We start from the raw sequence: 25,096 nt of genomic DNA, 5'->3' as shown, positions 1-25,096 counted from the left end.
TAAAATCAGACTTGATAAAGGTTTGAGATCATGAAACAGTCCAGGTCAAGTGATCCTCGTTGTTTTAGAGATTGAGAGTACAGAGTAGTAAACTGCAATTTCTGTAGTACAATTGCAGTATTGCAATAGTCCAGATTCAATCAGCAGTGACACATGGCTTACAGGGGAACAGGTTTGCATTTCCCTGGTCCAGGCGTTCCCTCCCCACCGCTTTCAAAAATACCCCAATTCAAATCTTTGCGCTACCTTTTTAAAAATGAAAACAGTCACTGGGCAATCCATCGTCAAACAATGCGACACAAGAACCAGGCCAAATGTAGTTCTGACATATTTGTTTTTATATACAAAGGTAGACTTGACAGTCCTAAAATATGAAAAGAAAAAAAAGACTGCGTTTTTTTTTTTCTTTCTTACTTTCTTTTATATTCAATAAAATACAAAATAAAAATCACCACCCAAATAAAAGGCAGCTCATTCTGTGAGAGTCCTGTTCCTGAACATTGGCATGGAAACCCAAATGCTGCACAAAGACAGCGTTCGGGATCTGTGGAACGCTGGCGTTCGGATTGTTTGCTTTACAAAACACTTTATATACACAGGGGGTTCAAGATTTCAGTCCAAAGTGAGAAAGAAAGTACAAAATCTATCTGCGCAAGCTGTATGAGAGCACAGTGCGTGTCTGTGGGGGCTGGATGCAGTTTTTCCACTAGCCCCCCCAGGGAAAGCCCCCCGGCCGCTCCTCGGGGAGGGGGTTATAGTTGCCGTCTTCTTCTGGGGTGTCAAACAGAGCCTTCCTGCAGAGAGAGGGTCAGGTCTGTGTTAGCAATGACAGAAAGAGCTTGCCTCACAGACCGCTATATAACAGACCCTAATATTGATGTCATACAGCCCTCTGAAATGTCTTTAGAATACATGGTAGCCTCTGATATTGATGTCATACAGCCCTCTGAAATGTCTTTGCATCCAATGGAAATTAAGTCAGGTTTTAATTAGCTATACTGTTATTCCTATTTAACTATAACCCCCTTAAAAAGATTCAAATCGGGTTATCTATGTGCCGGGGTTAAGCAAATCAAACAGGGCTGTGTGCACTTACAGAACACCCGGGGTCTTTAACCAGCGCCCTCCCCCAGGCTGGTCTGGAAACACATCCTCCAGGAAGAAATAGATGTGTCCGACTGCGATCCCTGCGAGGAGAGAAAAGTCAACAAATGTTTTGTCTTGTGCTTTTTTTTAGTTTTTTCTTGTTTTGTACTGATGAAGAAAGGCACAAGCAAAGAGGAATGAATTGAATGAAATGTGTGGTGCAGTCAGTGGGGTGTGAGAACAACCTACACTGTATAATATGGCACTGCATGTGATGCCCGACTTATGGGACACTCAGTATACTGTATTTATAAAAAACAGCTTTCATAACGACATTCTTTCAAGCTTTGTGGATAGGGCCCAGAATATGGCAATGGGTACAGCTGACCGCCTCTTATTCTCTTAGTTCAAAGTTATGGACAGAAAACACTGAGAAAGCGATCTAGTCGAAATGTTTGTTTTTCGTTTAGTAAAGCAGGTTGGTATTGCAGTGGGGATGGATGGATGATAAAGAGCAGGTTGGTATTGCAGTGGGGATGGATGGATGGATGATAAAGAGCAGGTTGGTATTGCAGTGGGGATGGATGGATGGATGATAAAGAGCAGGTTGGTATTGCAGTGGGGATGGATGGATGGATGGATGGATGATAAAGAGCAGGTTGGTATTGCAGTGGGGATGGATGGATGGATGGATGATAAAGAGCAGGTTGGTATTGCAGTGGGGATGGATGGATGATAAAGAGCAGGTTGGTATTGCAGTGGGGATGGATGGATGATAAAGAGCAGGTTGGTATTGCAGTGGGGATGGATGGATGGATGATAAAGAGCAGGTTGGTATTGCAGTGGAGATGGACAGATGGATGATAAAGACGAGGTTGGTATTGCAGTGGGGCCGGTACCTAAGAGATCCACGATGATGGAGTTGCCCAGCAGCAGGGAGAAGCCCATGAGCACCCAGGGCAGGAAGGGGGCCTGGAAGTTGAGCAGCCCGAAGAAGTTCATGCGCACGCTGGGGTTCCTCCGGCTCCACACGTACACCAGCATGATGGTGAAGGCTTGGCCCAAGAACACCAGACTCACGAACATGCCAAAGACCTGAGCTGCTGTCAGGGAATCACAACCGCACACCAAACAAGAAACGAGAGGAGGCTGCTGCTTGCTAACACAAGATTGGCACCAGGTCAGTATCCAATTGTTGTGTGCTCACTTTATCTTTTAATGTTCCCAGTCTTGGTAAACTATTCCAGACATCAGTGTACTTTCTGTTCTGATTTTTGTACTTCTCACAGTGTGGGTGCTATCTGGCACCATCTGTATCTCTTCCCAATTAATGCTGGGATTAGCTTCGTTACCTTTTTCTGTACCTTCTTAAGTGCAAGAATATATTTTCTGGTGAGGTTATCAGACCTCGACAGTAATCTAACAGGACTTCTCTGGACTGCTACATTTTGGCTATATAACAAATATTAAATATAACATCTGTTTCTCTTCTGAACTGGTGTGGAGTCCACTGGTATTCTGTCTTAAAAACAGATGCAAATATATTGTGTTTTTAGCAGCAACATATCAGTGTACCGGTGACTTGCACAATTCAAACTAGTTTAGTTTCCACTGCACTTTTTAAGGTCATTTGCATACTGTATGCTTCAGCGCTTTCAATACTTTACTCAAACTACTATCTAGTACCTAGTAATTACAATTGTGATTATGCTGCAATAATTACAATTAGTTACAATCACACTAAAAGTAACTTCACACATTAACATGTTTACTCTATTTACTCTAAATACCCAAACACACTACATAACTATTTCTTTTCAAACAAATGGGGTGACAAAGTGGTTGAAAATACAAAAATGATCGTATGATAAAATGTGTAATTGAACTGTAATGAATCAATTATATGGTATAATTGCAATTACACAGGTGTGCTAAGGGTTGACTACAATTACATTGTAACTGCAATTCATCACAATTGGACTTGACCCAGGTCTGCATTATTGTTTATAATGCTAATCAAGAGAATGCAAATGGATTGGTTAGCACTTTCACACAGCCTCTTAAATACGTTACTGCTGATGGCTTTATTTGATCAACCCTGATAAACCACAACTGAATTTTATTACACCGGGCACCACCCTGCATTGAATCAGCCACCTATCCATGGTTATCCTACGATTACCTCTGGGGTGATTCCCTAGTGCTTCAATAAAATCCAGCTGTGGCTTATCCTGTAGAGGCTGATCAAACCCCCAAGCATTACACAGTAATACACAGCGACGCTCAAAGCCAGCTGTGTGCGGGTCTTAAAGGATACAGTCATCAGCAGCCCGCTAAACAGGAACATGAAGACAAAGTCAGCCGTGCGTCCCCGAAAAGAGCCTTCCTCCAGCATGCGACAGTATCGATACCTGCAACCCCACGGTCAAGGAGACAACAGACAGGCAGCCAGGGGCCAGCTCCGAGGTAAAACTAGGATAAACTACTGCTAGATAGACACATCTTTCAGCTCACACCTTCAACAGATGCCTTGCCAAAAGGTTGGTCCATAACCAAGACTTTAAAGATCACTCTCATCTCTCCTGCGAAGCGATTCGTTTTCACATCTGTGGCAGGGCGAGAGCGAGAGCCCTGCAGAGGCACAGGTTTGTATATGTGGGAAGTATGGGTGGCAGGGACGGCCTGACCAGTGACGTCATCCCTTACCACAACACTATGAATTAACTTCCTGTGCAACAGGCACCAGCACCCTGCATAGAGTTGCGGACTAGAGTGGAGGGTTCTAGTGGGGTGACAATACCTGCTGCACATGACGTGAATAAATTGCGTAGTGGCGGGAGTCATTTGTGTATTTTGATTTAAAAGCGTATTTGGTGACTATATAAAAAGATTTACTGTGGTGTATTTTACATTTTAAAAGCCCAAGATTAAAGTGCCTGGTTTCTATCACGGCAGTCAGTCATTGGGGGTAATATATTTAATGCTAGTCTCCACCACTACTGAGAGGGGGGTATGTAAATCTGGTAACCCCACCCCCCCTACTAAATTAATTTAATAAACCAAATAGTGAAAGGATACAAAAAAATCATATTAAATAAAAAGTTAAATCCAACTGGACCGAAAAACAGGAAATTTGTGATTAACCGCCATACCTAGAAAGAAATAAAGAGAATTATTGCATTAAGAATACAACTAGCTTCGAACGAGCTCTCCTCCAGGTCTATGTAGAGGCTGGTATGAGGCACTGTTTTATGTTTCGTTGGCGTCTCTTTTTCGAACTCCGCGACCACTTGTACTTTAGCCTAGTGGTCTCTCAATATTGCAAAACAGTTTCCTACTGTTTTCATGGAAGGATTTGGGGTGCTGTTCAGCAGTCTTTTGCAGTGTGCAGCACGATTCACCCTGAAGCTGACCACTCTGTAGCGTCGGTTATGAAGCTGACCACTCTGTAGCGTCAATTATGAAGCCGACCACTGTCTAGAGTCGGTTATGAAGCTGACCACTGTCTAGAGTCGGTTATAAAGCTGACCTCTGTGTAGAGTCGGTTGTGAAGCTGATCACTGTCTAGAGTCGGTTATGAAGCTGACCACCGTCTAGAGTCGGTTATGAAGCTGACCACTGTCTAGAGTCGGTTATGAAGCCAACATGACAAATATGAGAATGCATTTTCACAACCTAAAACACACACTTACCTGATAGTTCCTAAATATTAAATCTGGGTTGAAATACAGCTGAAATGGAGTGATTAGCTCTAGTTGCTGAAAAAAAAAGAAAATAAATAAGAGTCAATGAATGTGAAATGCAGCAAATTACATTTCTTATGTTAATGACAGGCCCTAGACTTAGTGTTACTGTTCATTAAGAGGAAAGGACCAGGTTTGTACATCTAGAATTAACACACTGTGAAATAATGCGTGCATTTTTATTTTCTGGCTCTGTGGCTGCTGTATTGCTGTCCAGCAGGTAAAGGCTTTGACTAAGGTAAGACTTCTGTGGCTTGACTTACTGCTGTAATACTCTGGTCAATACCACACAGATTCAGTTTTATTGCCAGAGCTCACATCTTGCACCAGACCATTTCAGCAACTTAACGAGGTAGCTCAAAAGAGCTGGTAGTGCTGGTTTTCAACTGGTCTTGAAATCTGGCATCATATTGATTGCATTACATGTAACAGTTTTGAAATGGGTGGTAACTTGTCACTATTGAAAATAATCAAATGAAAAAAATGTAATTGTAGCACTTCTCCAACAAACAGATTTGATCACATACCATTTCAAGACTCCCTAACTCGACCCAGCTTCATTTATGAAGCCTAACCATGTATTTATATCGTGTGGCTGCAGTGTAACAGTAGAAATACACCTCTCATATTCCATATTAACTCAACAAACATAGGGCTATAATACATCCCGACTGAGTCCAAAAGTTGATTTAGAACATGTTATGTTTCAAAACAGAACTTCAGCCTAAATGGTACCCAGGTACGATAACAGATGTGCCTGCTACTGTGAGTACACCATTATCTCTTTCAACGTACACGGTAGCAACCACAATTCAAACTATAAGCCACCGTCCCGCTCCCCTCTTACCACAGCAGCAGTGGTGAGCACACAGGCGGTTGTATAAGCCCTGGTCACCAAAGGGATTTGCAGGTACTCCTGCTGAAACGTTTGATAAGCCATCTTGGACTATAGTCTTCCGGCACTTACCCGACACGTCACCGGAGGCAAGAGAACGATAGGCGGGGGTTTATCTTCACCCCTCGCACTTGATTCGTTGAGGACCTATAACTCTGCGGCGCGATAGGACTGGATAGGTGTCAATCCACAATTTAAAGGCTTATTGGCGTTCTGGAGCTGCATCATTGGTCCGTGTATCGCAGTAGCTGCTGTCGAATGGAACTCCCTAAAGAGAGTGGAGAAAAAGTTTATTTTTTACTGTATAACAATGCAAAGAGGCGTATACATGATGCTGTGTTAGCATCACAGTATGGTAGGCTGTGCTAATGTGTTTGACAAACATAGTAAAGCACTAGACCCATGTTTACATTTCAAACTGCATGCTGCGTCCCTGTCCTCTCACCACCAGGGTAGTGCGGGGAGGAGGCACGTCCGCGTCCACAAACCGAGGGTCTTATTAAATATGGCAACAAAAAAGAGAATCGCAGCTGCAGCATCGCTGCTGACGTTTTGGAGGATTTCAGAAATTCAGCGCAGAAGAGCAGCTGCGCGGAAGCGTCTATATTTGAGGGCAATCATGCTGTTGCTGCTTTCAAAACAGGAAGTAAGTCTTTCCATTGAAACAGCACGTTAGCTGTACTTTTGTGACTGTAGCTGCTGTAGATAATGAATGTACGCGTCCTGATAAAACGGTCGTTTGTCAAGCTTACTATGAATACAAATAGGTTCGTTTGTGTTATGAAGTAGTAACACTGCATGTGTAACTAGTGTGTGGTTAAATAAAGATTGATTCACTTTGAATATAAATTAATCCATCCCTGCCTACAACAGCGTGGGGGATGAGGCCATTCACTAATTAGGTAATTGAATGCTATTTGGGGAATGGCCATGTGAACGGTTTATTATTATTATTTATTTCTTAGCAGACGCCCATATCCAGGGCGACTTACAATTGTTACAAGGTATCACGTTATTTTTTTTTACATACAATTACCCATTTATACAGTTGGGTTTTTACTGGAGCAATCTAGGTAAAGTACCTTGCTCAAGGGTACAGCAGCAGTGTCCCCACCGGTGATTGAACCCACGACCCTCCGGTCAAGAGTCCAGAGCACTAACCACTACTCCACACTGCTGTCCTTTAGTGAAGGTGAAAGCCCAGCCTGAACAGTAGTGTTCCTATTCAGGTTGGTTTTTATTTAAACCTTTTATTCTGGCCCCTGCGCCCTTGTTTATTTGTTCCTGTTTTGTTCTGTGTTAATAAACGTGCACAACAGTGCTAGAACTGCAGCTTTCCATCTCTGGGTCAAACGCCCTGCCATTCACCAGCCTTGGCAGTGATGCTGTCCTGTCACACTGCAGTCTAAAGAAAGACCTGACCTCTGTTACACTGGGATTGCAATGGTTTTCACACAAGCTTTCTGGACTTGTGAATTCATGATATGATAATCTTTTTGATCCCTCCTTCTATACTTTACCACGAAGGTGGTCACAAAATCACACGACTTTAAATCCAGGAGGCAAAACCACACAGGCCTGCAAGCAATAGATTTAAAACAAAAGGTGTCTTTGAACCAACAGTGTTTTGGGCTGGCAGCAGGTGGGGTATGTACTCTGATTCAACTTAACGTTCAGCACCAGTGACATGAATTCAGGTGCAGAAATATATTTTTCACATTAATTTTCTCTCATTTGTATTTTCTTTTTTTCATTTCAGAAGATTAACGTGGCCCCCTACAGCTTGCTAAACAGACACGTCCCAGTGCTGAGGGTTTACTTTGAAGGAGTGAATGACCTTAGCCCTCATTTCAGGGTTTCTAGGAGAACCATGCAGCGAATTATGTCAGTGCTGCGTGAGGATAAAAACAACGGCTGGGGATATGACCTCGAGATCCTCATGTTCATGTTTTGGTTGGCAAGGGCGGCATCGTACAGGGTAGTGGCAGCATCTTTTGGTGTGCCGCGGTCAACCGTGCACCGGATAATTCAAAAGGTGTTGAAGAAAGTGGTCAGAATCACAGCTCGGGTTATTAAACTCCCTGGTCCTGACGAGCTTGCAGTCATCGGTGAAGGCTTTGCTGAACTTGCGCAGTCCAGGGAGTTTCAGCTGGCTGTCGGATGTATAGATGGATGCCATGTGCGGATTAAGGCACCTCCAACTAACGAAGCACCTTGCTATTTTAACCAGAAGTCATTTTACTCCATTCAGCTGCAAGCCATCTGCAACCACAAAGGAATGTTTGTGGATATATTTGTGGGATATCCTGGTTCTGTTCACGATTCACGTATTCTCCGCAACAGCCCAATATACACAAAATCACTGTACCCGCCACCGGGATATTTTCTGCTGGGTGACAGCGAGTATCCCTGTTTACAGGAACCCATAGGCATTCTTACTCCCTACAAGGAACCGGTGCAGAACCCAGTTCAAGCACAATACAATGCTGAACATTCAAGGGCTTGGTCCGTGATAGAACATGCATTTGGAATGATGACGAGTCGATGGCGTGGTATTTTTTCTAAGACCTTGGAGGTCCATTACAAGTGTGCTCCAATGGTCATCGCAGCATGTACTGTTTTGCATAACATTTGTATCACTGAAGGAGACCTAATTGAGGTTGACACTGAACATGCTCTTCTTCATCAACAAGATCAGCATTTGGGAGAAAAGGATGACATTGGGAGCAGGATTGTTGCCCGTCTGTCTGCTTCAATTGACATCCCCCCTCCTATATCGGAGCATGACTATGTCTTCTAAGTTTTTATAATTGGATTACTGCACATAGATCACATTCTGTTTGACCTTTTTATATTAAAAAGATGAGTTCTAACATTTATACAAAGAGATTGTTTCAACATTTTTATATCCTTTTCCCCCCAGTTATTCTTTAGTGTTGGTGAAGTTTGTCTTCTAAATGAATTCAAACCTTACTAAATAAAATGCTACTTAGTTTTTGTTCTGACTTTGTCATTCCAATCTACTAATAGTTAGGGACTATTTAACATTTCTGTGAGCTTACAATCCTTTCTTTGGTGTCTATAATGTACACATGCAGATAATATTGAAATTCACAATGGTGTACACTACTGTATGTATGTCAAATCCACCAAAAGAAGTGGAGTGGAAGTCACATAAATGTTGAATAACCCTTATTGTGAAGTGGTTGAACAATATTTGTTTGTAATGCAAACTTATCTTTTGTTTAAACAGTATGTTTGTGAATATAATGATAAATAAAGACAGTGTTGGTATATGCTTGTTTGTTCTCATTGTTATTTTGTCCATAACAACAGATATTTGTTTTAAATTACAGAATTCTCAAAATACAAAAAATAAACTGTTTTAGTTGGCTGCGTAAAAACATGAACGAAAACAAAGATTTACAAAGTTGACTTTAAATACAGTAATTTTTCAAATATACACAAATGAAAATAAAACAAACACTTGAACATATTCCTGGACATAGCTGTAAGATATTCAAAACAATGACAAATGGCCATGCAGTTCCTAAAATGCATGTCTTCATTATCCAAATCAAGGCCCAAACGTGTGCAAATGTAGCTTCTGATTGTGCCAAGGAATAATGTTCATACATTTGTACCTCAAGATACGGCTAAAAAGTGTAACACAAGCATGGACAAACAGACAGACGTTTTAAGAACTTGTAGTGCCAAGTTTTATCATTATTGTATAAGCAGTTCTTTAGATAGTGTAACATATACACATGTTCAGGAGCCTCCATAATATTCCTGTAGAGCAAAATGGTCCATTCTTAATGAATCTTTTAGGCTTATTAAAAAAAAAAAAAAAAAAAAAAAATTCACCAACAGGTTGTATATTACACGATTTACTGAGCCAGTGTTTAGTATAGGGAACGCTGTGGAGTATTTAAAGGGCACATGTCAGGTGCATGACCGTTGCTGTTACTGTTTCTGTACTCCCCTCAGCTTCCTAGTCATATTTATGGCTATTACATCTTATCTATTAATTTTGTAAACAGTTCCAAGAACCGATCAACACGTTTCTGTGCCTCTGCCTCCCGCTTGTCTTCTTTTTCCGCTTGCTCTTTCAAAAAGTCCAGGATTTCGTTGCTGGATCTCCTCCTCTTCTTTGGCGTCCGCCTGGGAAGTTCGGGGCTGGAGCTGTGACAAGCTGAGGAAGAGGAGGCAGCGCTGCCGGGAGACGGGGGAGTCGGCTGCTCCATAGTGGATGAAGCTATCAGGACTGGTGGGGAGATTAAAGTTTTATTCCCGAATGCTTCATCCATGTCAAAGTACCAGCGCCATGTAGCTGCTGTGTTTTGCTTGGATTCTGACTCAAAACCTATAGTCGTGTTGCTCAATTCCTGCAGATATAAATAATAATCTCATCATTGAATTATTATTTTTTATCCTGCAATTCCATCATTTGGTGAATAAAGGTAATCAAACTAAACAGCTGTTCAATGATTCTTATAGTACAGTTGCGCTAAAAAGAATTGAGTTCATTGTCTAACACTACTATAAGAATAAGGTACAACCTATAAAGAAAAGCTTACAATGCTATGCGTTGAAAGCTAGCAATATTATTTTGAATGACGATGTTTTAAGATTAATTTGGCTTTCTCAATTACTCTATAAATCGTGAATGTTATGACAGCAAACACTTAAAATGCTATCCACAATATTTACCTTATATCTTTTCTTCAGATTTTCCCACTTTTTAGCTGCCTGTGCAAATGAGACTTTGTCCAGCAGCCCAAGCTCTTTCAATATAGTTCTTAAAAAAAAAAAATTCTTTGAATTGAGATCGTCTTTCCATTTTAAATCTTATAAAAGCACATCCCAGGTGTATGGCTATGGCCAAAAGGATTGAGACATAATAACATATATATATATATATATATATATATATATATATATACACACACAAAGCGGTATGTAATTCAGTATGTTAACGTAACATTATTCAGCAGTTTTCATTCAACCTTATGAAGCAAAATTCTATAGGGTAATGCTAAACTTGTGGTCATAGATGTATGTTTCTATTTGTTGCAAAATGCTTTCAAATAAAATGCTTTCAAATAAAATTAAGTTACACATTTAAAAAATGTGAACAGAAATTTTAATCACAAAAAAACCCAGATAGCACTTAGAAGTGAGCTTATTGTTTAGGGTTCTCATTCGCTGATCGTATCTTTCCGTCTGTCTGTCACACATACGAACTGCCTCGATTCTGTATCAATCATATCCTCCTAGCCTCCTGTGCATGTTTCAGATTGGATTCCACTATAATCTGATCAACTTTTCAGATAGTGTATGTGCTGGCTTTATACTATACAGGCAGTGTACCCATTGGATTTACTTACTCCCATCCGTGTTTGGCAGCATTCTTCTTGCCTGTAAAAAGATGATCATTCTGAACTCGCAAGTGGATAAATATTCTGGTTTCACCATCAGTCCCTGGGCAAAGAAGGTGGAGAATTAAATTATGCACACATTTAGCTACATAAACAGACAATAAAAAAAAATCTTCAAATGCTACGTCAGAATATTTTCAACAGCACTACTTGAAGACACAATGCATGTACAGCTTTGATTTCAGGATAATCCCTACATGGTGCTGTGATGTATAATTAGGTAAGTAGTAATTCCTTCATTGTCTTCCAGCAAGGTCTGTATAGAAAAGTGCTTACATTTGTGAGCAGCTTCCTTGACGGTGCCCGCGATTGATTCCTCAATGTTTTTCAACTCAAGTTGACTGCAATGTGCAAAGTCTTGTGGAGTAACAACAGCCTCTGATCCGTTCTCAGCATGGCTACAGTGCTCCTCTTTTGTAACGTGTTCTTTTAACAAGTCTAGGATTTCAGTGCTGGTACACCTCTCCGGTGTCCCGCTGGAATTGAGACAAGCAGAGGACATGCTGGCTGGAGACAAGGGGCTTGCACTTGGCTGATCCATGCTGGAGGATGCATACAGGACTGATGGGCTAATCGAATCTTTACTCCCAAACGCATCGTCCATTTCGAAGTACCACCGCCACATTGCAGCTGTGGTTTCTAAGGATTCTGTCCCAGAAACTGTGGCCAGATTTTTCATTTCCTGTAATATCAATTAACACCACATTAGCGCAGTATTGAGCATTGAAAGGGAAAGTGTAAGATGAATTTGTTTCTCTAACTAGTTATCCATGCTATCACTCAACCTGTTATACAGATTTGCTTACCTTATATTTTTTCTTCATATTTTCCCACTTTTTCCCTGCTTGTGTGATCGAGACTTTATCCTGCAGACCTAGTTGTATCAATACAGTTCTAAGAAAAGGATACAGAATTCCAATTTAAAACTTCATAAAAGCACATTACAACTCCTTGCCTTTTTCCATTATGGGTTTTATCTCTGTATACTCTCTTTAAACCTCTCTTTCTGATTAATGTTCTTGTTCTTCGCTGATTTGTTTAATTGGAAGTTGAATCAAGAGCTTTAGTCTTTTTCATTATTATTATTACTACGTATTGTTAGTTCAGTTAGTGTGTGCTGTGCAGTGCCTTTGCTATCACAGTTGGTTGTTGAATGAGAAGTGTTTTAATGTCATTCTGACATGTACTGTACAGGCAGTGTACCTGTTGGGTTTACTTACTCCCATCCGTGTTTGGCAGCGTTCCTCTTGCCTGTAAAAAGATGATCATTCAGAGCCCGCAAGTGAATAAATGTTCTTGTTTCATCATCAGTCCCTGTACAGAGAAAGTGTGAGAATTACACCAATGCCACTGCCTCGTAAGAATATCATGAGCTAACAATACAAATATGGTAGTCATCAATTTCCATGTGTGTACATTGGCTACCTACCGAAATGATTTTAAAGTTGCTGTAACTTATAAGGTCCCTCATGTATGAGGGTCATCCTATCTCCAAGAACTACTAACTCTTTGAGATCAGAAAATGCAGAATTAGTTGTTCCAAAAAATCATTTAAATCAGAGCTTTTTGCTGTTGTGCTCCTCGTTATGGTTCTCATTAGGCTGATTGAAACAAGTCTATATTGAAAACATACTTTATTTTGAACATGCTTTTGTATAATTGTTTGTAGCTGGCGTGTATTGTACACATGCGCTCTCTTGTTTTGTTTTTCACTTTGTACAGCGTTCTGGGATGCCATGGTGTGAAGGGAGGCCACTATATACAAATAAATGTGTATTGTATTGTATTGTGTGTCTGTTTTACACCTATATGGGTGGTTTCAAAGACCCTGAGCATGAACAACCGACTCCCTTAACTGAACACGATGTAGTCCAAGATTGCTGCTAATCTGGGTCTGTGACACAAACTGGGAGTTTTATTATGATGTTGAGTGTGTGCTTGCCTTTTTAATGCTATGAAATAATAAAAAATAATTCAAGGTTACTATTTGGTTTATTGTAGTAACATGTAATGACATATGCATAATGTAATAAATGATACAGTTTCCTATAAACGCATGTGTTTGTCACACTGCATTTCATTGTGCAGTAACGATGGGATCGATGCTGCTTTCATGTATTTGTATAGGACATGCTGATTGTCAATACAACCAGGTGACAACGCTTACCTGTCACTTCAACTTTGACCCGGAGAGGTCACGGGTCGATTTCAAAATGGAGGGCGAAGCCTAAACATGGTTTACTTTAAAACGCTGGAGGTGCCTTAATCAAATATCGGAAAAAATGACTAGTCTGTATAACATACCGGTTACTTGGAAGTTTAAATAATGTATTTACCGATTTCTCAAAAAATATGTGTTTTTTTTTTTGTTTTTTTGTTGTTGTTTATGTTTTGTTCGAACCCTTACTCAGACTTCTGCCCTTCCCTCCTCGCCCGAGGAGTTGAAAGTGGTCGGCCACTTGGATACACACTTCGGTGCCGAAAACACTTCAAATAATTGATACTCACATCGGTGTGCAGTTTCCTTGTAAGTTTCCATCATTGAGTCGTCCATGTTTCGACACCAAGTCGGCCCCTTCTCCTCCTCCCTATGTTTACCGTTGAGACACCCCTACAAGATGGCGGCTAAGATGTTGGCTGGATGCCCCGCCCTTAGTAATGTTTTCGGAGACGACGATTGGACGAGATCCCGAGAGGAGCTTTATTCACCATCCTCAGGATTGGATAATATTGTTTAGTGTGCTTCCTGCCACATCTTTCTCCCTCGCCGAATGGTCAGTATGGTGATGCGAAAATGTGTTGCTCGGGCTCTGATTGGTCAGAGTGCGCGTGTTCTGTGGGGGGAGGGTCAGAACTTCAGCGGGAGATTCAGAAAATGGCGGACGGTGGAACCAAAAGTAAGATTTTTTTTTAGAAAATGTTCCTTTCTCTCCTCATTGTCTATGCGCTGTAGATTGTACTTATGAGTGTTTTCTGAAAGAGCGAACCACAAACTACTAGAGAGTAAAACAGACAGCGAAATGTCGAAAGCGACGGTAATATTTATTGAAACTCTCGTGTGTAGAAAAGAAGGCTGGACAGTTAGGGTGTACAGGTTAGACAGTCTTTTAAATACGTATAGGAGAGAATACAATTTGAGTTTTAATTATATTAAGTGCAACTATAATATATATTCATAAACTAAATACAAATGTCTATAACAACGAAGGGTAGAAAAACTACTGTGACTTATACTTGTCAAAACTGGCGTTGTCACAGAATATCCAGTTGATGCAATCTCATTATTATGTTTATGAATTGATCTAGAAAAACAAACCGCATTTTAAATATATTATGTAGATTTTCATATAATCCATTTTAAAAATCGTGTTCTTCCTTCTTTGGTGACGCAACACAAATGGTGAAGGAGAGTCTGTTGTTTTAGAGAGAAGGAGGGCAAAGTTTGCATTCAGACCCTGATTGTTATTAAATTTGAAATGAATGCAAACAAATCGTCAGCTATCGAGTTACAGTTTAATTATTATTTATTTCTTAGCAGACGCCCTTATCCAGGGCGACTTACAAATGTTACAAAATATCACATTACAAGGTATCACCTTTCAGAACATCACATTACAGATAAGAGCAGTTGTCAAGTACAATAACATTTGTAGCAAAATATTAAATTCAAATAAGAGCAAAAAATAGAGAATACAGTAAATAATTACATGCAAGAGCGGGTTCGACTAATAAACCAACATGGTACTGACAACATCACTGGACTTTTTGCAGTATGAACGTTGAACTCCCTCTGCCCCTGGCCCAAGCCCCATCTACAGCTGTCCATTGGATCAGCCCTCCTCTGTTGTCCCACATTTCACAAGCTGTCTCTAATCTTTTTCCACCTTGACCCCAGGCCCCCTGCCTGCCGCGATGGCTGAATCTCTGAAGCTGTACGAAGCTCAGTTCTTTGGCTTTACCCCGCAGACCTGCATGCTGCGGGTTTACAGCAGCTTCCAGGACTGCCTGTACGAGATCCTGCTGGCCGTGGAGACGGTTATCATCAAGAAGATGGGGGGCGCGACAGCCGGGCGCTCCAGCGACGGGGCAGCAGTGGCAGAGCGAGTGCGGGAGTGCACCCAGGAGTTCCTGAGCTTCCTGCAGGGGCGTGTCAGCCTCATCTCCAGCCGCATGGAGATCCTCCTGCAGAGCAGCGTCCTGACGGTTCCTCAAAACGTGGTTCTGCCCGAGGACGCGCCCCACCACAAGTACCCCAACAGCAGCCAGCAGCTCGCCAAGCTGGAGGCCGAGATGTCCCGGCTGCAGCGGCGCTACCAGGCCCAGGTTTTTGCCAAGCAGGCCCTGCTGGCGGAGCTGGAGGAGCAGAGGGAGGCGCAGGCTGAGCTGGACAGGGTGCTGCAGTGGATCGGAGAGCTGAAAGCTGCCTGGAGGGAGAGCGGCATGGGCAACGTCCACGAGAGCCTTGACTTCATGATCCAGACCGCGCGCCGCCTCCAGGAGACGCTGAAGGAGATCAGTTTGACAGGCAGTGGGAAAGACTAGCAGAGATCCCTGTTATTAGATTCCTACAAACTTTCAGCCAGCTATAAACTGTTGATGACAAATCTTAAAAAAAATAAAAAATACAATTCTCTTATAAAGGACTGTATAATATACAGATGCAAAACTTCCTCCAGCTGTAAGCAATGGTCCCTATTTAGAGATTTGTTGCTGCTTCTTCATCCTCCAGCAGAGGGAGTTAAGTGAAATTTAAAATTAAGTGGTTGACTGCACTTTCCTTTCATGTTTGTTTTTTGTTTTTTCTGTTTTGTGTATGTTTTGATTTTTAATAAATATTGCATTTTGTAAACTTGTTGCTCCGTAGTTTTCTCCTTCCCAAAACACAGAACTTGAAAAGGAATACACAACCTTCCAGCAAGTACTGGGACAGATGAGTGACTGCACTCCGATCCTTTGCTTTATTAAATATCCTTGCCCCTCTTAATATATGCACAATATTTTAGTGATCAATCCATCTCACAAGAAGAATGGTATAATATTATTTTGCTTTATACTACACATGAGGTTATTTATCATATTTCAGTGGCCAGCCAAGAAGGCTGTTGTAACAGTGACAATAACAGCTTCACCAAGCTTCGAATACAGCAACGTGAATAGTTTCCTGGTACGATAGATATTACAAACAGGCTTTATTTACAAATGTAAATATTTTAATTCACTGTGTTACAAACAATTTACAAATAACATGTTTTTAAAGCATACTCCATAAGTACACAAACTTGGCTTTCATACATTTTTAAAGCTTTATACTGACTTAACATATTTAGATTTACAAAGTTTAAAATATACAGTGTGGGGGTTCCATCTAAAAAGCCACAAATCAGAAATTGAGCTTCAGTTACCATTTCCTCCACCTGGATCCTCAGCTTTAGCATACATACTGTAGTGACTAGCAAACGCAGTTTTCAATGATGAACTTGCACAGCATGTTTTCAGGAATCACTGCAAAGAGATTGCTTTGCACACATGCATTGGATTAATCCACTGCACATTTGCAAAGCAATGACAACTTGACTGAGCTGAATATTCTTGTGGGGTTCTGAGTGTTGTTATTTGTACCGATTCCAGTACAAAATGTATAGGCAACAAGACCTTAAGATGTTGCCACCTGAGATGCCAATAGAATATGTTATGCATTGTACAATATACTGTATTGGGCGGGTGAGGGTGCAAAAGGAATACATTTTCAACCTGAACCATCTGTCCAGGTGTGAAGGGGGCACTCCTGGTGGTGTGTGGTCCAGCTCAGCGGCTGTGGATCCGCTGGACTCTAGTTAATGATGGACATCTCTTCTCGCTCCCTGCTTTCGGAGAGTGATTTCACCACAGAGCCGAGGTAGCGCCGGAACTCCTGCCGCACCTCCTCGGGGTCTTCCTCCAGGTTTGAGTGGATCAGGTTCAGCTTGCTCAGCTGTGGGGCTACACATGAAAACGAGAGACCATGAGGATCAAGCTGGCACACATTAGATTCAGATGAGTGCTGCTAGGACCCAGTTCTTTTGAACTACTTGGGGGGGAATCCTGTTCTTTGATGAGAACTGAATAAAACTTGGGTGATACAGCAGCTAGCTGCTTTTTATCCTGCATATCCTTACTGCTGTACTTGGTTTTATATCTTTGTACAGCTCTGCAGTGGCATCAAGGCACAAAAGGGGTAACCTTTACAAGCCAATTGTGACAGATCTTTCCTGCCGCAATATGAAATCCCATTTGAGCCGGATCGACAAGATGCCAACGCACTTCGCAGAGCTGTCATCTGTCTGTGTTTCCATTCGTACAGCATTGTTTACATAAGTATTCCTTAGAGGGCAGCACCAGTTTAATTTCATATTCATGTCTGCTCTTTCATCTTGGCTTAAAATCTGAAAGAACATGAGCCGATGCTTGATGACGCAAGTTTGCGGTCCCTTTTTAATCTGGAATGAATTTGTCCACAGGCAAAGCATGATTACATTTTCTAGCTCTGTTAAAGATGTATTAACACATTTTTTTTTACTTCCAATAAAACCTGCCAGCCAATCCCAGAACCTTTTTTTTTTTTTTTTACCAATACAGGTGACACAATCGTGTCTGGGTATTGGATAATGAATTGTATTTTAGAACTGAGATAAAAGGTAACAGTGAATATATATTCTCTTGAATTAGGAGCCATACAAAATAACCTCTGATCAATCTCAAACAATCTCAAAGCCCTTACAAAGACCCAGGCGTCTGTTGTCAGCCCCACTGCCTGGTTTGTGGTGTGCGATCAGCAGACACTGACTGTCCTGCACCCCTTGTGTGCTGACGAAGGAGGAATACCAGGTCTCTATCTCCTTCAAGTGGCTGGGCATGTCAGGGTTAAATACCAACACCACCCCGCTGGAATCCTTCATCAAGGCAGGCCAACACGACTCAAACCTCAATGAAAAAAAAAACATCAGAAAAGAAGTCAAATCTGCAACCGTAGTCATTTCTGAATAGGAAAAATGATTCGGTGTGGACCAGCGTTATTAATATCAGTGCAGTATTTGTGGATACCTATTTGAACTTGTGTGTAAACGTTGCCATCCTACAACAGTAATGCTTACTTGGTATCACCAGCACAGTCCCACAGCTCAGCCTCACAGCCTGCATTCTTCTCAAATCCACTGACACTCTGGAACTCAAACTCCAGGATTCTGCAGTGACAGCGGGAAAATCGGGGTTACCCCGCATAGAACCCTTTGACGTGTGTTTCTCTTTTGGTTTTCACTTATGAGTGTTATGTTTGTTTGATGTTCTGTTTCCTGCTTTGTTTTGTTGTGTTTTGGAAGTCAGTCAATGCTGTGTGGTTGCTAGGTTACGTGTTGCCGGATGTTGTGAATGTGTGTCGTGCTTGCAGGGATGTGGTAAGTGAGAGTGGTTGGGAAAACGGATGTGACGGGCGACTGATGGTAGAGAGCATACTGTAAACAGCCAAAATAAACCAGCAACGTGTTTAAGACTACAAACACTGTTTTGCGTCCGTTATTGCAATATAACATTGGCGACGAAGATGGCGGAATTTTCGTTTACTCCACCGCCTCCTTTTTTGGCTCTGCCTGGCGAACCGCCGGTTCCGTGGGCTCGCTGGTTGGACTCGTTTAATACATACCTGCTTGCTATGGGCTTGGAAGACGTGGCCAACCCGCGTAAGCGTGCTATACTGATACACTGTCTGGGCACAGAGGGACAACGCGTTTTCCTGACACTGGGTCCTGCCTCGACTTTTGATGAAGCAGTCGGGGTTCTCGCTGCACATTTCGGAGCCGCTCAGAGCGTCCTCATCCGCCGGTTTAAATTCCGACAAAGGAGCCAACGGCCTGGTGAGTCCATACTTCAGTATATATCTGCACTAAGAGAATTAGCGCTGCCTTGTAAATTCGGTGCACTGCACGATGAGATGCTTAGAGACCAGCTTATTGAAAAGACTTCCAGTACACAAGTGAGAGAGAGGTTATTATTGGAGGCTGATGATTTAACATTAACTCAAGCACAAAAAATTGCCACCCAAGTAGAAGCAGCTTTTATCACTGCACAGAAACTGACAGAGACATCCTCACCTACTACAACTACAGACTGTGCAGTTCAGAAAATGCTGCAGCCTCTTAACCCATTAGACACTTCAGCCCTCGCAGTTCAACAAGCGCAGCACCGCCCTGCACGTTCCAGGCCACGTTGTGGGAACTGTGGGTCCACCAGGCACGAGTCTAGAGCCACTGACTGCCCTGCCCGGGGCCAACGGTGCAGGAATTGCAGCAAATTGAATCACTTTGCCAGGTGGTGTCGCTCCACCTCAGTTTCAGCATCTGATCAGTCCCAGACCTCGTTCTCAGCTCCGGCTACCATTCATACTGTGCTCTTAACCCCATCATGTTTTAAAACATGTGATATATATCTCAATGACAAGTGCATTCCTCTGCTCTTGGACACTGGGGCTAAGGTTTCTCTCTTAAATGTTGACACATACAGGCAGTATTTTTCCAGCCTGCCCCGGCAACACTCCTCCACTGCCCTCAGCGGATACGGACATGCCAAAATTGATGTTCTGGGTACATTGGAGCTGTCGGTACGCTATGGCACCAGGCATGTGCCTACATTCACATTCTACATTACAAGAACTGGGGCCAACTTAATGGGCCTTGACTTGTTTACCAGCCTTGGATTTTCTCTGACAGATTACAGTGGCACAGAAATATTGCAAGTCTCCACTCCCTGGCAGCAACAATGGCCAGCACTTTTTGACGGTTTGGGCATTCTCTTTGCCTTCATCCACCAGCCGAAAGTGGACCCCACAGTGACACCGGTCATCCAGCCTCTGCGCCGCATCCCACTTGCCTTGCGGGACCAGGTCTCAACGGAACTGCAACTCCTGCTGGACGCTGGGATTATAGAGCCAATTAACGCATCCCCCTGGATCTCCAATCTTGTCATAGCGAAAAAAAAATCAGGGGGAATCAGAGTTTGTGTGGACTTGCGCGCTGTAAATAAAGCAATCATCCCTGACAAATATCCGCTACCTACAGCCGAAGAGCTCACTACCCAATTCTACGGTTCCACTGTCTTCAGTAAATTAGATTTACGCCAAGGCTACCTCCAGGTTCCCCTTTCTCCAACCAGCAGGGATCTCACAGCATTTGTCACACACACTGGGGTTTTCCGTTACACACGCATGCCGTTTGGACTGAGCTCTGCACCCAGCTGTTTCCAAAAAATTATGTCATCTATCTTTGCAGGCATTCCAGGTGTGTCCTTGTACTTAGATGACATTGTGGTGCATGGTCCCAACACTGCAGTTCACGATCAGCGCTTGCTCCAAGTGTTCCAAACACTCACCCAGAACAACCTAACGCTGAATGGTGACAAATGTCTTTTTGCTGTGCCCGAGATTGAGTTTGTGGGTTTTAGACTCTCAGCCCATGGGATTTGTCCCCTCCAGTCCAATGTGGAAGCCATTCACCGCGTTCCTGAGCCTAAATCTGCTTCTCAGCTTGCCTCATTCTTGGGAATGACAGCTTATTATTTACGGTTCTTGCCACAGTACTCTGCCACCACTTCACCGCTACGGCAGCTTCTGAAGAAGGAGGCCCCCTGGGACTGGACCCCGGCCTGCCAAGCAGCTGTGCGCATGCTTAAAAACCAGCTCACCACAGCCCCTATTCTGGCTCATTTTGATCTCCTTAGCACCACTTTGGTCACATGTGACGCATCGGCCACGGCAGTGGGGGCTGTTTTATCCCAGATACAAGAGGGTGTGGAGAAGCCTATAGCTTTTGCTTCCCGTGCTTTGAACCCCACAGAACAAAAATACTCAGTGGGAGAGAGAGAAGCGCTAGCTTGCGTCTGGGCATGTGAACGCTGGCACATGTACCTGTATGGTCGGGCGTTTACTCTCAGAACAGATCACCAAGCACTCACAGCTCTGATGTCTACTTCGGGCACGGGACGCAGACCACTCAGATTGTACAGATGGTCAGATCGGCTACAGCAGTACAATTTTCAGCTCCAGTTCACCCCGGGGCGAGATAATGCAGTGGCTGACCTCTTATCCAGATCAGTTGTAGCGCTTGAGCAGGGATCCCAATCAGAAGACACTGAGCAAGATCTGATTCAGATGCTTCACGGACCCCTGCAGGACATGGTGTCCCTCCAAGAGCTCCAGCAGGCATCGCAGAAGGACCCTACCCTCCGCACTCTACGTTCCTATATTACAGACGGATGGCCACGGCAGGTATCTGGCGAACTGCAACAATTTTCCAGGATTAAAGACGAGCTGTCCTGCTGGAATGATTTCTGTGTGGCACGAGGCCACCGCACAGTGGTGCCAAGTGCTCTACGTGCACGGGTGCTGAATATGGCACATGAGGGTCACCTGGGCATCGTCAAGTTTAAACAACGCTGCCGGGACCTGGTGTGGTGGCCCGGCATTGACCATGATATCGAGATTCTGGTCAAAGACTGTATGGCCTGTGTGGTCAGTGGCAAGTCGGGACTCCCTGCCCCACCGCCATTGCAGCCAGTTACCTGGCCATCTCACCCCTGGGAACATCTGCAGCTGGACATTTGTGGTGAAATACATGGTGTTCCCCATCATCAGCGTTATTTAGTGGTTGTCTATGACCTGCATTCTAAATGGCCTGAGGTCGTCCCCACTGGGACGGTCACCTCCGAGACTATAGTCCACATACTGGACACACTGATTGCACGCTGGGGTTTGCCACGGGTCATCACTACAGATAATGGTCCACAGTTCATCTCGGATGAATTCTCTAGTTTCCTCAGCATCAACGGCATCAAACACATTCGTACAGCAGTCTACCACCCCCAATCTAATGGGGGGGTGGAACGATTTAATCAAACACTCAAAAATGGTATCCGGGCACATCTAGCTCAAGGCTGTGCCTTTCAAACAGCCTTACTGCAGACACTTATGCACTACAGGGCCACTCAGCACTCAACCACAGGGGTCTCACCAGCACGGTTGATGACAGGACGTGAATTGCAACTTCCATTGGACAGGCTACGACCCCCGGGGACTGTTCCTACTTCATCTACTGCACGCACTGTCGTCCAACGGAGCCAACAGCGAATGAAACAGAGGTTCGACAAAAGGCACAGGACAAAGCCACCTACAATACATCCTCGTGATTGGGTTCGAGTTAAGCGGCCTCACAGAGGTAACAAGTTGCAATCCTTCTGGTCTCCACCACTTTGTGTTAGCCGACAGCTGGGACCAGCAACCTATCTGCTCCAGGATGGCTCCCGGTGGCACGCCAGTAGGATGAGGAAAGTACTGTCACCTGAAACCCAGTCAGAGACCCAGTCATTCAGCCAGCTGGGAGCCTCCTTCTGTCCCATCAGGGTCAGCGATGATACTGTCATAGCAGGTCCTGAACCAGCAAGACCAGTGCAACATCCTCCAAGAGTCCGCCAACGTCCTCTGCATTTACGGGACTTTGAGACTTCATTCCACACCTGAACTTGGTGGGAAAGGGGGGAAAATGTTATGTTTGTTTGATGTTCTGTTTCCTGCTTTGTTTTGTTGTGTTTTGGAAGTCAGTCAATGCTGTGTGGTTGCTAGGTTACGTGTTGCCGGATGTTGTGAATGTGTGTCGTGCTTGCAGGGATGTGGTAAGTGAGAGTGGTTGGGAAAACGGATGTGACGGGCGACTGATGGTAGAGAGCATACTGTAAACAGCCAAAATAAACCAGCAACGTGTTTAAGACTACAAACACTGTTTTGCGTCCGTTATTGCAATATAACAATGAGTGCAATTAGGAAAGACAAATTAAGTCTTCTAGGGCGTGAAAAGGATTAGATGCTCTGTAACATTGAACCGTGGCTTTTTGAAGATGAAAAAAATATATATTCTTTGTATTACATCGATGCACGAATGCACACGTCTGCAGTGCATCTCCGATAGTGTTGGAAGACAAGTTTGAGAAACACTGCTGTTTGCAATGCTTTGAGCATGTTGGGTAGATTAATGAAGGGAAACGCCCCCCCAGTAAGGAGAGTGGTAGTTTGTGTGCCCCTCACTGTAGAGTCAAATCAGACACTCCTCCTCTTACCTGACACCTTGGGTCGGACTGTATTCTCCTCCAACTGATTCTGTCGCATCAGAGAGAAAATTCGCCAGAATAGATTTCCCACACTGCGGAGAAAATCGGCTGCCGTTTCTTTTACAGCAATATTCCACTGTGCATATTATTATTAAAACGTTTTGTAAAACGGTGGCTTCAATTTTGCAATCAAGAAAAAAATGTCAGCAAGTTTATTCCGATCGCTTTAAAAAAAAAACATTTACGCTATACTAAACTTTCAAAAGACCATATATGATCCGCCGTGTACTTTCACACACTCGGCTTTCTCTTGGCAATTTCATTGCGAGTCATTACATTCTTTATAGTCAACATACCAGTAACTATATATAGAACTTACCTCACTAGGCCCTACTATCAATATCTTGGCTTTAAACATGTTGGCTTCGCTATTTCACTCCCCCAGACAAAAATAAGATATCACGAGTATTCTGAATTCTTACAGGGAAATAAAGCAGGACGGCTCTGAAAAAACAAAAACCATATATATGTTACTACAGTACTGAACTGTATTATTGAATTGTTGAAATTCTTGTGACTGCAGCCTCAGTGTCAACAACGTCAGTTCTGTGGTTACTGGAGACTGTTTCCAAGGAGAAGGTAAATCTAGCTGCTATTTCTGTGTAGGAGTTTCAACGGTGCTCTTTGCCATGTAAAACTGTCTGCAGATTCATTCATTGTAAATATAGAATTACACAATGTAAACCCATTTTTATAAAATATACTTTCAATAAAAAGAAATCATGTACAGTCGGCAATATTTTTTTTGTTAACCTGTTGTCTTCGTTTTTCCATTTTTTGCTGTAGAATATTCGGTTTTTCTGTATTTTATTTTCACTTTACATGCGAAAAAAGCGAATTTGTCTTGCCAACACACACTGTAAATGCACTTCCTGTGCAGCAGGTATTAGGACCCACCTGACCCTGTGCAGCGAAAGTGAGTGTGAGCGAATGACTCCATGTTCATGGGGCAGTTCTGGCTTTTCAAATCACAACCCAATGCATTCTGGTAAATGTAGTCCTGCTTCTCTTAAAGAAAAGAAGCAAGCAAAAGGTACCCGAGGCAGGTACAAATGCACCAGAATGCACTGCAATGGAAACTAAATAAAGACCTGCACCCTAGACACAGCTTGGTGACCACTTTCCCTTTGTCATTGCTGACCCACTCTGGTGACTCTTGGAGCAGCCGAACCAACAGGACTGTCCTTGCTACTGTGGCACCTGCTCCACGTGCACCCGCTGCTGTCATGCCTCTTTAGAATGCTGTTAGATCGTTCTGCATTACTTGTGCCTCATAGTGCTGCAGGGATGACATGTCCCATGATCACGCTAATTTGCATCCCTAATTCCAGGGCAATGTCAAATCCAATCGGGTAGACAGGTTCTAGTAAAGTAGATGGACGGTGTATGTTTAAATTCACACAGAAGAGAATGTTAAACAGCTTGAAGTTTAGAAGTGACATTGCAGCAGCAAATACTTACTGTCGCATTATCTATAAAGCCAGTGATTATAGAGGTTGGATACAGTAGCTAATTCCACAGCAGCTGGCTTTGCAGATATCGCCTCAATTAAGCAGAGCCCCTGCTGAAGTGTCATACTCTATAATCTCACGCTTGTGCTGTTTTCCTATATCTCAGGGAATGTTTTGCCAGATAAACTGCTGAGTAATCCCTTTGTCTCATAATAGGGTTTCACCATTTAGCAAGGAAATATTTGTTTTTCTATCTTTTTAAAGGTTCCTTTCAATTACGAATACGCAGAGACAGAA

The 25,096-nt window shown here is 43.0% G+C and overlaps 5 protein-coding genes across 7 annotated transcripts; 2 read left to right on the top strand and 3 right to left on the bottom strand.

Annotated features, from left to right (window-relative positions):
- Positions 1 to 315: 315 nt before the first annotated feature.
- On the bottom strand, positions 316 to 5,827 carry LOC117429362 (derlin-2). The gene is made up of 7 exons (XM_034048763.3): positions 5,677 to 5,827; positions 4,779 to 4,844; positions 4,165 to 4,238; positions 3,404 to 3,497; positions 1,986 to 2,181; positions 1,097 to 1,187; positions 316 to 794 (listed from the first exon to the last, which is right to left on the bottom strand). The coding sequence occupies exons 1-7, from the start codon at positions 5,767 to 5,769 to the stop codon at positions 707 to 709; spliced, it is 702 nt and encodes a 233-aa protein (XP_033904654.3). The 5' UTR covers positions 5,770 to 5,827; the 3' UTR covers positions 316 to 706.
- Positions 5,828 to 5,932: 105 nt separating this feature from the next.
- LOC131700525 (putative nuclease HARBI1) lies at positions 5,933 to 9,022 on the top strand. Its single transcript, XM_058998302.1, has 2 exons — positions 5,933 to 6,370; positions 7,484 to 9,022. The coding sequence occupies exons 1-2, from the start codon at positions 6,077 to 6,079 to the stop codon at positions 8,522 to 8,524; spliced, it is 1,335 nt and encodes a 444-aa protein (XP_058854285.1). The 5' UTR covers positions 5,933 to 6,076; the 3' UTR covers positions 8,525 to 9,022.
- A 534-nt stretch (positions 9,023 to 9,556) lies between these two features.
- LOC131696491 (uncharacterized) lies at positions 9,557 to 13,786 on the bottom strand. Of its 2 annotated transcripts, none has more exons than XM_058998303.1 (7): positions 13,674 to 13,786; positions 12,386 to 12,479; positions 11,972 to 12,059; positions 11,442 to 11,847; positions 11,115 to 11,208; positions 10,438 to 10,525; positions 9,557 to 10,112 (listed from the first exon to the last, which is right to left on the bottom strand). In XM_058998303.1, the coding sequence occupies exons 1-7, from the start codon at positions 13,717 to 13,719 to the stop codon at positions 9,738 to 9,740; spliced, it is 1,191 nt and encodes a 396-aa protein (XP_058854286.1). In that variant the 5' UTR covers positions 13,720 to 13,786; the 3' UTR covers positions 9,557 to 9,737. The 2 variants fall into 2 exon arrangements, with proteins under 2 accessions (XP_058854286.1, XP_058854287.1); XM_058998304.1 differs by having other exon boundaries at positions 9,557 to 9,991.
- A 58-nt stretch (positions 13,787 to 13,844) lies between these two features.
- Positions 13,845 to 16,014, top strand: LOC117429364 (protein MIS12 homolog). Of its 2 annotated transcripts, none has more exons than XM_058998305.1 (2): positions 13,845 to 13,939; positions 15,061 to 16,014. In XM_058998305.1, the coding sequence occupies exon 2, from the start codon at positions 15,078 to 15,080 to the stop codon at positions 15,705 to 15,707; it is 630 nt and encodes a 209-aa protein (XP_058854288.1). In that variant the 5' UTR covers positions 13,845 to 13,939; positions 15,061 to 15,077; the 3' UTR covers positions 15,708 to 16,014. The 2 variants fall into 2 exon arrangements, with proteins under 2 accessions (XP_058854288.1, XP_033904655.3); XM_034048764.3 differs by lacking the exon at positions 13,845 to 13,939 and adding an exon at positions 13,946 to 14,062.
- A 316-nt stretch (positions 16,015 to 16,330) lies between these two features.
- Positions 16,331 to 23,970, bottom strand: LOC117429366 (intraflagellar transport protein 22 homolog). The gene is made up of 5 exons (XM_058998306.1): positions 23,668 to 23,970; positions 23,298 to 23,380; positions 18,296 to 18,385; positions 17,923 to 18,125; positions 16,331 to 17,144 (listed from the first exon to the last, which is right to left on the bottom strand). Exons 1-5 carry the CDS (start codon positions 23,704 to 23,706, stop codon positions 16,996 to 16,998), a joined length of 564 nt encoding a protein of 187 aa, XP_058854289.1. The 5' UTR covers positions 23,707 to 23,970; the 3' UTR covers positions 16,331 to 16,995.
- Between the last annotated feature and the right edge of the window lie 1,126 nt (positions 23,971 to 25,096).

This window comes from Acipenser ruthenus, chromosome 24, assembly GCF_902713425.1.
Source record: "Acipenser ruthenus chromosome 24, fAciRut3.2 maternal haplotype, whole genome shotgun sequence".
In the NCBI taxonomy this organism is placed as follows: Eukaryota; Metazoa; Chordata; class Actinopteri; order Acipenseriformes; family Acipenseridae; genus Acipenser; species Acipenser ruthenus.
Note: the sequence above shows the minus strand (reverse complement) of the source record. Positions and strands in the feature narration are given on the sequence as shown.